At 41.6% G+C, this 14,219-nt stretch overlaps 1 protein-coding gene across 1 annotated transcript in view; it reads left to right on the forward strand.

Annotated features, from left to right (window-relative positions):
- The window catches only part of TGS1 (trimethylguanosine synthase 1), a 35,591-nt gene that overhangs the window by 2,041 nt on the left and 19,331 nt on the right, over positions 1 to 14,219 (forward strand). The window contains exons 2-8 of the mRNA XM_082858475.1: positions 2,808 to 2,872; positions 4,613 to 4,785; positions 5,135 to 5,945; positions 8,097 to 8,214; positions 8,989 to 9,075; positions 10,285 to 10,459; positions 12,213 to 12,519. Of these exons, the coding sequence (XP_082714601.1) occupies positions 2,808 to 2,872; positions 4,613 to 4,785; positions 5,135 to 5,945; positions 8,097 to 8,214; positions 8,989 to 9,075; positions 10,285 to 10,459; positions 12,213 to 12,519 (1,736 nt within the window). The remainder of the gene's footprint in view (positions 1 to 2,807; positions 2,873 to 4,612; positions 4,786 to 5,134; positions 5,946 to 8,096; positions 8,215 to 8,988; positions 9,076 to 10,284; positions 10,460 to 12,212; positions 12,520 to 14,219) is intronic.

Raw genomic sequence — 14,219 nt, forward strand, 5'->3', positions numbered from 1 at the left:
TTACGTTGCATTTAGTCTTTTTGAGCTAAAATGTGCATTCTTTTCATCACAGATAATTTCATACCTTTCTTAAAACTTGGAAGCTCTACTTCACTTTTTTAAACTACCTTCTAAGTTCAAAATAGATAAAGAGAAAAGAATGGCTTGGTCTTTTCCTTTAGATCAGTTACTGCTCAAAGTATAACCCTTTAGAACAAAAAGATCGTGGAGATAACAGTCGTAGAATTGTCACCAGTAGTCACTGAAAAGTCCTTGGGAGTGGGAGACATGCTGGAAGCTCAGAGGCTCGTGAGTATAACCCTGATTTTCTAGGTAGGGAAAAAGTCTGTTCCAAACTCTAAGAACAATACATTTGATTGTCGGCCAACTTCAAATAGATTATTAAACTGAAAGTTCAGTCCCATGTAGCAGAAAACAGAAAGTGAGCTTTAGCATAGGTGCCAAATAACTGCTCAGTAATTAAGAGATTATTTTCACACCTCCCCTCAAAGGCAGGAAATAGAACATAATATTGTAACTAATTTTCATTTTCTGAGGACATTACATTAACATACTGTCTTATGGGTTCAATAATTGGAGTAATAATTCTGTCTCATCTACACACTTAATTTTCTATACACTGTCTATATGAAGTGGACATATAATTACAGTGTTATAAGGCTGTTAAAAATAACCATTACAGGGCTTCCCTGGTGGCGCAGTGGTTGGGAGTCCGCCTGCCGATGCAGGGGACACAGGTTCGTGTCCTGGTCCGGGAAGATCCCACATGCCGTGGAAAGGCTGGGCCCGTGAGCCATGGCCGCTGAGCCTGTGCGTCCGGAGCCTGTGCTCCGCAACGGGAGAGGCCACAACAGTGAGAGGCCCGCATACCACAAAAAAATAAATAAATAAAAACCATTACAGGACTTCCCTGGTGGCGCAGTGGTTAAGAATCCGCCTGCCAATGCAGGGGACACGGGTTCGAGCCCTGGTCCGGGAAGATCCCACATGCCGCGGAGCAGCTAAGCCCGTGTGCCACAACTACTGACCCTGCGCTCTAGAGCCCGTGAGCCACAACTTATGAAGCCCGCGCGCCTAGAGCCCGCGCTCCGCAACAAGAGAAGCCACCGCAATGAGAAGCCCACGCACTGCAACGAAGAGTAGCCCGGTTCCTGTCTGAGCCAGCTACCTCGGAGGTTCCCAAAGAACAGTTCAGTGTGTCCGTCGCTCCTACGTTTGTCAGTTAGCGTTCTCTGTGGAGCACTTTCCCTTCTCTCCCTGTTGTTTGTTCACTCCCTTATTTCTATTAACATGGACTCTGGACTGTTAATTTATTAATGGATATATTGTTACTATCATCATTTATTTTGGTGTTCCTTTCGTCTCAGATGGCTGGTGGGAGCCCCTTGAACTGGCTTCTGAATCCTTTCGATGGGTCCCTGGCATTCTTTGAGCCCTTCCTAACCTTCCGGCACAATAATATAATTTTACAGCCTGCGCTCCAGCATGGAAGTGCCATTTCTCCAAGGTGCCCTGGTCCCTTTGAGTGGAGAGCAGTGTTTAGAAACTAAGACTTGGGTTCTCGTTGTGCTCATTGCTGCTGGGTGTTCAGTGCTTCTCCACCCTGGGCAGACACAGCTAGGCAGGCTACAAGCGCACTTCACGTACATACACAAGTGTGTGTGTTGGAGAATCTTGGCTGTCGTTATCCTCAGTGCATTTACTTATTTGCTCGGTGTAACCAACCTTGCAACCATATTGACCCTCTTCTCCATCTGACACCTTCATGCCCATACCCTTGGGCACTAGCGGGCACACCGTCGATGCCCTTCTGTGGCTGCCCCCGCGCCCAGGCCTCAAGTTGCTGGGGGTCCATGGGCATGCTGCCAGAGCACATCTGCACTTCATCCCCTCCCCCGTTCACTGTCCTGCTAAGTCACCACCTATGTTACGTTTTATAAGGTGTCAAAATATGAATAAATGGGGGATATGAGATGCATCAAGGGCACAAGAATTCTGTTGTTTTGAATTTGTTGTTGCTCCCATTAGAAGAGTGGCATTAGCTATGACTTGCAGATGGCCCTGGTATGGCAGTTATGGGGGAGTTTATTACAGCTTAATTTACCGGTAGGAAGATAATAGCAAAATTCCCCCCTTCCCTTTATTTTAAGCGTTCTGTTAGGTTTATTTTGCTTATGAAATTCCTATCTTAGTAAAGAAAAAATTTAGAAGTAGATACATAAAGAAAAGTTCAACTATTCACTTTTTAAAACTCTGAGACTGAATTGTTTTATTTCGATTTATGTTTCAGTTTACTAAAATAAGAACTTAATTTTATGTTAGTCCCCAAAACAACCTTAGCTCAGACCATGAATATCTTATCTACTAGGCAGTGGATAACTTGGCCTATTTGCAAATGGACTAGGGTCTGCGTGTGGGTTTATAAAGGTGTAAGATAAATCTTTTCATGTTTATGCTTACTTTCTACAGCAAATTTAGAGAATATTTCACTGTTTGTATATCACAAGGAGGATCAGATTCTTTCCCCAGTATCCAGAACTGTCACTTAATTTTAATAAATTAGTAGCTATCATTATAGTGTGCTTTGCATGTGATATATACCAAATGCTTTACGTGTGCGGTCAGTCCTTATTAGAACCCTATGAGGTATGTATTATTACCTCTATATTACAGATAAGAAGAATGTATTAGCAGATAGCTTTTCTGTTTTTTAACCTTTTTATTAATCTATGCTGCCTTAAGCTTGTTTTTTCACTAAATTTATAGTTTAATTTTTTTCAATATTGACTGTTTAATTTGCTTCACAGAGATCGGAAATTGTGCAATTTGGGATTAAAAGGCTACTACGTTAAAGACGATGGCAACAGTTCAGGTAATACACTATGAAGCTACACAGCCCTTTTTTTGCTAAAACTAACCACGGTACTGTACAGAGGAGAGGCGGGAGCAGAGCAAGGAAATCACTTGCCTGGCCGTAGTTTGTGCAGCTGCCTTACTTGGGAGAGCTTTCTGGGCTGCTCGTGTGTGGCGGTTAAGCCCCGTTTCCTCAGGTCGGAGTTCCCTGGCCCTGGCTTAGGTTTTGGCTTGTTCGGGGAGGCCACCGAGGTATCAGAGCCACCCCGCGCTAACGGCCTCCTCGCTTAAATACTTCAACAGTTTTATATATAAACCATCAGGATAAACTCCAAGTGAACAGCCACAGCCTTTTGGCTGAAGTAAAGAGGCCACAATCTGGATTAACTTTCCCAAATAACAAATAGAATTTGTTCTACGCTTTGAGCCTCACCTAGTTACCTGAAAACCATCTTGGTCTCTGTCAGACTTCCCTCTCCGGGCCCCATTTGTCCTTTCCACACAGATCTTTCATGTTTCTCCGGACACGGGGAAAACTGTGGCCCGAGGTGTAGGCTAAAATCAGCACAAGTACCGTGTCACGTTACCCCTGAAGACCCCCGCCTCTCACAATGGTGGAGCAAATCACTGCGTCTTCACTTGCACACTGGATGAAACGTTTGGTTGCATTTCAGTGTTACATTGTACAAATAAGATTTCTCTAGACCCTGGGGCCCCACCTAACATAGGAACACATGCACACCACGAGAGGGGCACCAAGGTGAGCCGATTCATATTCCCTGCTCTGCTCTCTGCTGAGCTTTCCCAAGTTCATTCAGTGGAATCGCCTTCATTATTTAGATAGGTGTCTTTTTCCCCTCTTTCTTTTAATAGAATTTGTGCACTTAAGATCTCTTTTTCTCAGTCTCTATCTTTGCAGTGGGAAGATTCCCTGTTCTGTTGCCTACGATCATGTAGCTGGAGTGCAGCTCAGCCCTAGTTGAGTATGCTAATATATAAAGTGTTCGTCTCCCATTTTAAAATAGAGCATTTGGATGGCATTTGGCCAATTAGTGGTATGATCTACTTTTAGATACCACATTAGGATAAAGTAAAACTTGTTTTGTTATGATAAAGCAGGTTTTCTCTAAGACCTACAATCAGAGAGCTTGAAAGGATCTTCCAGTTCAGTGGATTTCAGACTTTTAGCAGCAGAACGTTTTCATTAAATGAACTTCCCCACAGAGTCCCAGGGTGTAAATCCAGTCATGACTGAAGTACCTGTGGAGGGCCTGAAGACCTACCTCTCGTCTCCCGTGTTAATAGCTCCTAAAATAACTCCACGGGTCATCATTTTAAATCCACTGATCGAGTGCAGCAGTGCTGCAGATGGGGAATGCGGAAATGTAGACATTTTCCCCGGGGCTGCCCTGCTGTGTTCTCTCGTGCATCCTCAGTACTGTGCCCAGTACCCAGCGAGAGGAGGTGCTCCTCGGAGGGAGCTGAGGGAGCAGCTGGGTGGACAGCGGCCAGCAGAGCCAGACTAGGGCTTGTTCTTGGTTCTTAGTTGGCTGTTTTCTCACAAGTCCGTATTCCCATCAGTTCCTTTGTTTTTCCTTTTATGTTTCTTCCCCTTAAAAACTCACATTGACACACCTTTACTTCGTGCAAGTCATGTAATAACTTTGGGTCTCAGGTTCCTTTTCATTAAGATGAGGGTGATGAAACCTGCGTCTAAATTTTCTCTGACACTAAGCTAAAGTAACAGTGCTGTGTGTAGGAGAGCAAGCTGCAGAAGAGGAAGAGGGCGGTCGTTCCCAGGGCGCTGCAGAGTCATGTGACAGCAAAGACGTCGGCCCAGATGAAAGCGAACTTGATTCTGAGGCTGAACTCATGAGAAGCATGGGACTGCCACTTCAGTTTGGTAGTGTGTCTGCACATAAGAATTTTGAGGTAAGTATTAGTTTACTTTGCTTGTTTCTGTTTCTTAGTTTTCTTCGTAAAATATCACGTGGAATCTTTTTATCCCAAATCTAATGCATTCATGAATCAGGGCACTTCACCTCTTCTTAAATGTACGGACGTATTTATAAGTTAACGAAAACTGCAAGTTGTGATATGTCCCATGTGTGGTTGTTCCTCCTCTTGGAAACGTAGATAGTAAGATTCACTTGTTGGTGTAACTGAAACCCAGGTTGGGGGGTTGAGGGTATTTTGTTTAATTTAATGTCAAAATAGATTTAGATTCTACCTCTTATAGTTTCTGAAGTGTAATTTATATTCAAGTTATTGACCTTTGTAGGTATCTATGAATATTAGAAACAAAGTTAAAAGAAAAAAGAAAAAGAAAAAGCATCAAAAGAAGTACTTGGATGAAATTAAGAGAGAATCTTGGAGACAAGAATGTGAGGAAGGTGACATTTTGGCCTCAGATGATCCATCTTCATCTGAGAATGAGAACACCAGAAGGTATGAACTTCAAACCACAAAAGACATTGACGGTGAGAATCTTCCTGCTGAAAATACATTACCTCCAAAGCTGGAAATTACAGAGCTCTGGGAGAAGTACTGGAAGGAATACGGGGGGGAACTGCTGTGGCAAAGCTGGCAAGAAAAGCATGCAGGTCAGACGCCGTGCTCAGAGCCCTGGAACGTCCCTAATACAAAGGCAGAATGGGAGCAGCATTATAGCCAGCTGTACTGGTATTATTTGGGACAGTTTCAGTATTGGGAAGCTCAGGGTTGGACTTTCGATGCTTCACAAAGCTGTGATACAGATACTTGTGGGTCTAAAACAGAAGTTGACAACAAGAAAGACGAAAATCGCACGAAAGCAGATGAACTTTCTTCTGCATCTTCGTCAGTGGGTAGCGAAAGCTCTAGTTCAGGTGATAAAGATCATAATGAAATTCTTGATGGACTTAGTAATATAAGCCTGAATTCAGAGGAAGTAGAACAGAGCCCATTAGATCCCTCTCTGAGTTGTGACGGACGTCAGTGTGAAGTGAACAGCAGAAGAGAATGCCCTGCTTCGGGCCAAAGTGAACCATGTAATGGAGGAACCAAGGAAAGCAGCTTGTCTGGGAACAGAAGCACAGGCCAACCAGCTCAGGGTAAGATTGGCCAAGATTTATCCTGCTGAGTAATGGTTACCAAAATTAGTCTATTTAGCAAAATAGCTAACACTAATCTTTTATGGTAGAGTTAAATAATGCCAGCTACATTTTATGGTGTAATAGTGAAATGATCTAATCCATCTTACTTTTATGTCACAAGTTATTATCCTTTTATGTAAATAAAAAGAATATTTGCATAGGGTTCTCAAAAGTATCACTCGTTCCTCTTGCACCTTGGTGGCCAGTGAATTACAACTTGGAAATCCATTAAGAAATCTAGTTTTAGAGTGAGCTTGGAATGTCCACAAGTTTCTCTGGAGCAACTAAGTTTATAGGAGACGTGCTAAAGAGTAGCTGTGAGCGTACATTTGCCGTTAGGCAAATCTGAATGGGGGTTGTGTCTGGAATTCGTTCGGGACAAGTGAAGTCTTGCTCTATAGAGAGTCTCAACAGGGCATAAGATTATTTTGTAACTGAACGGATTGATTTCAGGATTCTCATAAAATATCCAGGATAAGGAACTTGGTTGACTCCTGCCTGAGTGATTAAGAAATAATTGTTGAGCAGACTGGTGCCACTGTCGGGACTAAAGAAAGCCAGTGAGAGGTGTGCTAGGAGAAGCTAGAGTAGGCAGATAAGAAGGCTTTTGTGAGGAGAAGGGGACCATCAACTGGTGCAGCAGAAAAGTGGGAGAGAACGTTTTTATAACCTGAACTCCTGAAGCCCACTGACTTGTTGTCTTGGCATCCTTGATGTTTGGTGCTGGAAAAGTCTGGTTCATAGCAACTTTCTTCTCAGCCTCATTCATATACGTAAAGCACAAGGTTTCGGCTTTTTACTTAACAAGTGGGTTTGCTTTGCTCCTCTCGGGTCACTGACCTTACTTCATCCTACAGTGTCCTTTAGAGAGTTACTAATGAGCTTCTCTGTCCTCTTACAATGGAACTTACTTCAGTATGGTGTTCTCATTCCTTTCTATTTTGCTGTTATTTTCATCCTTTTTTAATGTGGGTATTTTATGTTAGTCTTTTGATAAGTCCTGTTCTTATTTTGACCAGAAACCTTGGAGTGTGTATGTTGGTCAGTAAGTGCTTCCTGTCCCTCCTGTTGATCACGTCCCTTAGCTTCCTTTGTTAGACACAGTAGACCTCACAGTCTCTGCCTTCGTGTTGCCTGTTTTCTCAGGCGTGTGTATAGACTGCTCCCGTTGCGTGTTCCCGTAGTGAGGTGTGTAATTAGACGTTTCTGCAGTTGGCTCCAGTGTGACCGCCCTCGGGATCAATTTGAGAATTCCAGGCTTTCATTTGTTTTGCATCCTCCTTGAGACCAAAATGTAAGGCATACACTGCATCTCCCCATACGTACGTGTTCCACTGTTTGCGGCTGGGGTCTCCTGAAATAGCCTGTCCTCGCACACTAGAGCTCCCGCTGTCTCCAGGGTAGACCCCTCTCCACTTCTGGTCCCACCCAGCCACCTTGCTCCAGTCCGAAGGAATACAGAGCACAGACACGTGCCTCAGCGGAGCCACCGCAGGTTATAATCACTCTTTGTAAATGGTGGTGTTTGTCTTTCTGTTACTTCCATTATTACTTTAAGAGCTATATTAGAGGCAGTTAGATGTATTTGCTTCTTAATAAAGAGAAGTTATTTTTAATCAAATGTGATCATGCCATTTTTAGAGTCATTTAGATTAGAATCCCATCAAAATGTGGTAGCTAACAGCTATCACAGAGGTAACTTTGTGGATTAATTTGTATAGATTTAGACAGCTGTGAGGAAAAAGTAGTTTTATAGTTCACTTTTTTTTTTTTTTTTTTTGCCGCACCTCAGTGCTTGAGGGATCTTAATTCCCCAACCAGGGATCGAACCCGGACCACAGCAGTGAAGGCATGAAAGCTCCGAGTCTTAACCACTAGACCACCAGGGAATTCCCTGTAGTCCACTTTCTAAGTAGTTAGGTCATGGAAACTTTTAGACCTGAATAGACCGAGCTGCACACTCTGCACGTGGATGCGTGGAATAGATAGATGCGGTCTAGCGTACAGTTCATTGCAGGAGAGGCCCCGGCGTACTTTGATTGCCTTTGCAAATGACAAGCGTTGTCAAACCAAGGGCGGAAATCAACTGCAGTACCTCTACCTCTTTAGATTCACAAGAGTCATCAGGAGCAAACACAGTCAAAGACAGCCCACGCCTCATCGGCACTGATGGAGATGAGAGTGGCGAAGATCCGCCTGAGCAGAAGCCAAGCAAACTCAAGCGGAGGCAAGTCTCACACTGCGTCTCTGTGCAGAACGTGTCAGCAAGCGTTAGAGGCTCAGCAGCTTAGTACATAAAAGCGGGCCTCTGCCGTGTGCCTTCCAAATGGTATATGTTGCTTGTTAACTCCTCTGGTTCCTACTAGTCCCTAGAGGCAGAGGCTCTGTGTGCACTGATATTCTTGGGCCCTTGTACGTTCTTGTGGGTCCTCCATAAACGTTCAGTGAGCTTAACGTAATTTGCAAGAGTTATTTCTCATCGTTTGCATTTGTTGCTGTCGCCCAGGTAGTAGGGATCACTAGAAGGTATCCCCCAAAGATGGGGATTACTGAGTTACTTATATCACAACCTTCTTAACAATATTTTCTCTTTTGTAATTTTCTTGGTTGGGTTGATACTTCTCAAATGTTTCCTTGTTTGTTTTTAAGGAAAACCTCTAGAGATATCACCTAGGAGATTAGTTAAGGCTGCAGGTTAACTGATGTTTTCCCGAAAGTAAATGGGGAAATTTATATTTGTTCAGGAATAGAGATACTACTTGACGTGGTTTAAGATTTGAGCGCTTATTACTGTGTCCCGGACACTGCTAGGGAGTTTATCTCATTTGCAAAATCCTGATTCAAGTGCTCTTCCTCCTGTCTTCCTGGGTTGTGACCTGTGGTTGATTGTTGTGGTGGGAAAGTCTGCATGGGTTGACTGTATGTACCTTTTAATACTTGCCTGAACTGGTGGGCTCTGGAGATAATGCCTTACCACTGTTGGCTTTGTTTATTTGTTTAGCCATGAACTGGACATCGATGAAAACCCAGATTCAGACTTCGATGTCGACGGTTCCCTTCTAGGATTCAAGCATGGCTCAGGACAAAAGTAATTTTCCATAAATGCCGTTGTCGTCCAGAAATCTTAACCACTTCAGCTATCCTAAAGCTCTCTGATATTCAGATAGCGAATAATGGTGATGTATTTCATAACATTTGAGGTGTTACAATTAAAACACTAACCTCTCTTGCTGGTAAGAATTGTAGAGCTATCACTGTACATTTGATATATTCACATGTATTAGCTCAGTTGCACTTCATAGCAATCCAATGTTTTTATTCTACAAAATTGTAATCATTTCTGTGTACTTCAGCCATATAGTCATTTAAGGCTAGAGTTCATAAAAGTTAATAATATAAAGGGTTTTCCTGATAACTGCCACATTTAAATCCCTGGCAGAATTTATTTCTACCCACACATAATTTTATTGAGAAATTACTTAGGTAGCTCTTGCTGGCATATACTCATAGAGATTTATTCTGTTACCTGGGATTTAACTATTCTTCTATTTTAGAGCACCCAATTTCACTTAAAAGAGAAGGATAAGATACACTTTTTATAAAGAAGTTTATAATATAGGTAGAAGATAACAACTGACATTTAAAACCAAACTGTTCAGAGTTTGTTTATAAGTGCTAAATTATATATTACACTGTTGGTCCCTAATAGTCCGTAAGAGAGGCAATTAGTGAGGCTTAATAGAGTCAGCGAAGGCTTCATAGCAGACATATATCTTTTAGGACTGGAAAAATTCAGATGGTTAGATCAGCAGGTTCTCTAATTATTTTAGTAATGGGGGGTTTGCTTCTTAGGTTAGTTCATATTGATTTAAGAATCTAGTGGCCACTTTTAAGACAATTTGAACATATCCAGATACGTGTTAAAAGAGCTTTGGCATCACCTCACTGTGAGAAAAAATTATATTTCCCCAACATGCATTGGGGTTATAGTTTCCTGCTGTTTTTTTAAATTACATTTTACAATGTAATTTCTCCTTTCTGTTATCTGTAAGATATGTTGATATTCCCACCTTTGGTGTTTCACATTTACTTGGGAATTAACATACAAGCTAGACCTTAAAAAGTCCTCTGCATTTTTCACTTTATTTCATAATTTCCATAATTTAAAAAAATGAAATTAAAATAGTGGCTGCTAATAGGAAAATAGTGAAAACTGTTAGTTTTCTTCTCTTTTCATATAAGGAAGCAGATTCATAGACCCTAAGGTTTGAGTCCACTTCTTTTGCTTTGGTCACAGATATGGTGGAATTTCAAATTTCAGTCACCGGAGGGTCAGGTATCTGCACAAGAATGTGAAGTACAAGGCAAAGTACTTGGACATGAGAAGACAAATCGATATGAAACACAAACACATCTTCTTCACTGAGGAGCCAGGAAAAACTCCTCTCAAGAAAAGCAAAACTCTGAGTAAGGTATGTATAAGCTTTGCTTTGTATTTACAAATAGAGTCTCATTTTTGTGACCTTTGACTCCTTAAAGTTTCTGTTTGCAAACAGGAACCCTGTTTCTACCCAGATATAAAGGTACCTAAAATTCTTTTCCATTTGCTTCCTAAAGGCTTATCCTGTGTGAACTAAATTTGAAAAAAGGGTAATTGGGGCTGATATGAGAGGGGGATGTTTTGAAAGCTACATAGGAGTAGTGTATGGAACAATGAATAGGTAGAATCGCCTTGTGTGTAGTAACAGCTCGTCTGTTTCAGGCTAAGGAGGATCCTGGAAGTCCAATTTCTGATGCAGCGTTTATTGAAAGGCTTAATCTTGAGGTCTTCTAGAGTTGATCGATCAGACTTTGCACTGAGTTCATCCAAACGGCATGAGCCTCAGGGCTAGTTTAGTGATTCACATTGTTAACTGGAGTATTTATATCCCCTCTCTTAGACTTCGTTGTACCTGCCTTCTGTGTACCTGGAAAACAAAAGTAATTCGAATTACTTCTGTTCGGTTTGATGAGTGATCCTTCTTCATTATAGGAAAACAGTCCCATCCATATAGGAAAACAGTGAGCAGAATTTTCTATCTGTCACCTGTCCAGCAGCTCTAGAGCAATGGAACAAAGTCTCAGGTCCCATGATGACTTTGTTTTACCCTTAGCGTACGTTATCCTTCCTTAACGTCACTGTTTTTCCAAAACATGCTACAAATTTATAGCTGGTCTTATTTTTATTATATTTCAGATTGGTTGGTTACTGGTCATATTTTAATATTTTAGTGGCCCTGGTTATATCTGGAACAAATTTCCCAGTATCAGTTCAGTCAGTCCGACGGGCCTTTTTATAATGTGTTGGATGTGATAATTCCCATACATTCATCTGTAGCTGAAGAGCAGAAGCGTAACTGCCGCGTAATTGCCGAGGAAGGAAGTTAAAGTGACTGTTGTGTTCTTAGGCGTCCCATTGATACACAGGCACAGTCCCCTCAAAGGAAGATTCTGAGCCGTGGTCCATGTCCATCTTCTGTTACTCTTGTTCTCACTTCCTGACTCTTAGGAAGGTCATGAAGATCTATTATGAAGCATATTCTTGTCACAGAAGATTGCAAGGAAGTATGTATCATCTGACCTTGAACCTTGTTGACATTTCAGAGAAGAAACTTAGTTCTTAGGAATCATTTTACTGGCTCTACTGCTTCACTAGAAGGCAGCTCGCATTCTTTTCAAGGTAGCACTGCTTTTACAGATTGGCACTAAATCTTTGTAGAGTTCATCTTCGATGCTGAGTACCATGCAACATAGATTGTATAGCTGGGGCCATTACAGAAAATTCTGTATAATTTGAAAAGCTAAAAGCAATGGCTCAACAACAGGTAAGTACATTTGTAATGGTAATATATATTACGGTTATATTGTTAGAAGACTTAATGGAAAGTTACTGGCACAGTAGAGCTTTATCCTCTTAGTGTTAATTGCTAACAGGAAGGTCATAGTCTTGTGTTTAAGCTGATGTTTTTTTTTCCTTTTAAAGAGCTCTTTAATAAGGTCATGGTACATCCAGACAGCAAAGTGTAATTAGGTTGGAATTACTTACTCACATTAGCTTGTGTGATACAGTGTACTTATCAGAGCTAATACTGTGACACAGCTTGTCAAGTCACAAATGGTAAAGCAGGTGGAAATAGTCTGTGTAATTGCGAATTAATTCATGCTTGTAACATCTTAAAATTTCAGGTAGAAAAATTCCTAAAATGGGTTAATGAACCAATGGACGACGAAGCATCGCAGGAGGCAGTTTCTCATAACAATGTGCAAGATACGTGCACAAGCAGTGGCTCAGAGGAACAAGAAGGGTCTGTTGAAAAAGGGGATGACCCACCGGAGACGAGTGAGCCAGAACCCGGAAAGCGTCGTGCCGTGTCTCCAGCTGGGGAAGTGGGAACAGAGAAAACTGACAGGGACAGCACAGCAGCAGCAGTGCCAGATGAGGGGGACTGCCCTGCCCAGGCTGCACCAGACCGTCTTCAGGAAGAAGCCGAAGGTGAGGCTAGATGTGCTTCCGCTTGCTAACGGACTTCAATTCCTTGTTTTAAATATGTTTTTCCCTCGTTATCACTTACGAACCATCTATAGCTAAGGATTCACTGCTGTTTATTCGTAAGTTGAAGGAAGGCATATTTAGAGTAAATGTGCTGATGGCCGTGGTTTCGCACCCAGAGCATCCTTGGCTGAACGAGCATGATAAAATAAAAGACCAAAGAGCAGGGGGAGCTGTTTGAGCACCTCCGTCTGTGCCATTAAGACTGGTCTCTGCCCCCACCACTCTGTTCCCTGGGCTAAAGGTGCCAGTCCCTTTGATTCCTGTTGAAATCTAGTATTGCCCTGATTTTCTTTTGGATGATTGTTTTGTTCCTGTTGTTTTTTTGTGGTGATGGTGGTTGGTAGTGATGTTTGTTTTTTAGATGGTACATTGACATAAAAAAGTATTTACAGTAGTTGGCTATGATGAATGAAGAACAGTGTAGCATTTTCACTTTATGCCCTTTTGTAGTATTTGAATTTATTTTATAATAGTTATACTCAGTGGAACATTATGGCTTTTATAAGGCAGGAATTTTCATTTGACATAGTATTCATTTTTACTGATGAATTATTTCAGACTTGCCCTAATGAAACAATTATACTTGTGATGCTTTCTTATTTAGTATTGAGCAAAATACCTTATTTGAATCTTGATTTTTTTTTCCGTGTGTGTGTAAACCTGTGATCTTTGTATTATATATTTCTTTTCCTTTCTAAACAGCATACTTAAGGTAGTTTAATATTTTTATTGCCGTTGTACAACTGATGTTCACGTGGCACTTGGAGAGTTCTGAAATGAGAATCCTTATTCTCCTTTAATCTGTAAAGTAGCCCATTGAGATAGGTGAAATTATCCCTGTTCTATAAATAAGTAAAGCTTAGAGAAAATAAGAAATTCACCCGACATCACCCAGCCAGTAAGTGGCAAAGCTAGAACTTGGTACCAAGTTGTGTGATTTCTAAATCCCATTTTTCCACCCTACCCTAGCTCCCTAAGCACCACTTGTCACGAGGCTGGTGTTCTCACCTGGGGTGATACCACCATCTCGGGTATTTGGAAGATGGGTTAGGTCGATCTGGGGGATTCTGGCATTTCGTACTTTAGATTACTTAATGTTAAGTTCTGTACAGGATGGTCTTGCACAATAAGGAGTTTTTGACTCAAAATCTTAGTGTCTCCTCTCTTGAGAAACTCACTGCACTTGGCTATTGACGGCACCTTTTGCTGTTTGCACTGATCAGATGACCGTATTAGGACACAGTCCTTTGTTTGAGGACCGTTTCAATGTTTACTTTAATGTTTATTATTTGTCAGCATCAATTCTTGTCATCATACTTGGGTATGACAGCACTCCTGTCTTTCTAAGTTGCTGCATCTAATCTGCTCAGAACTGAAACCAAATAACCAAACAAATAAAAATCATTTATCTAAGAAAAAGTCAATGTGAATGGATGAGATCCTTTTCCATTGAATGGAGCTAGTGACCCCTGTTTCAATTTCTCAGAGGCTGTAGGACTCGTAGTCATGGCTAGGTTCAGAGGATTGATGTGTCTGAGAGTTAGGGCTTAATCAGCCCTTGGGAGCTTTTGTGTTAAAGAAGGGAAGGGAAATGCTTGAATTTCCATAATTCACCCACTAAAGCAACTTTATCTAAGAAA

The sequence above is a fragment of the Leucopleurus acutus genome (assembly GCF_964270905.1).
Source record: "Leucopleurus acutus genome assembly, chromosome: 17".
Taxonomy (NCBI): domain Eukaryota; kingdom Metazoa; phylum Chordata; class Mammalia; order Artiodactyla; family Delphinidae; genus Leucopleurus; species Leucopleurus acutus.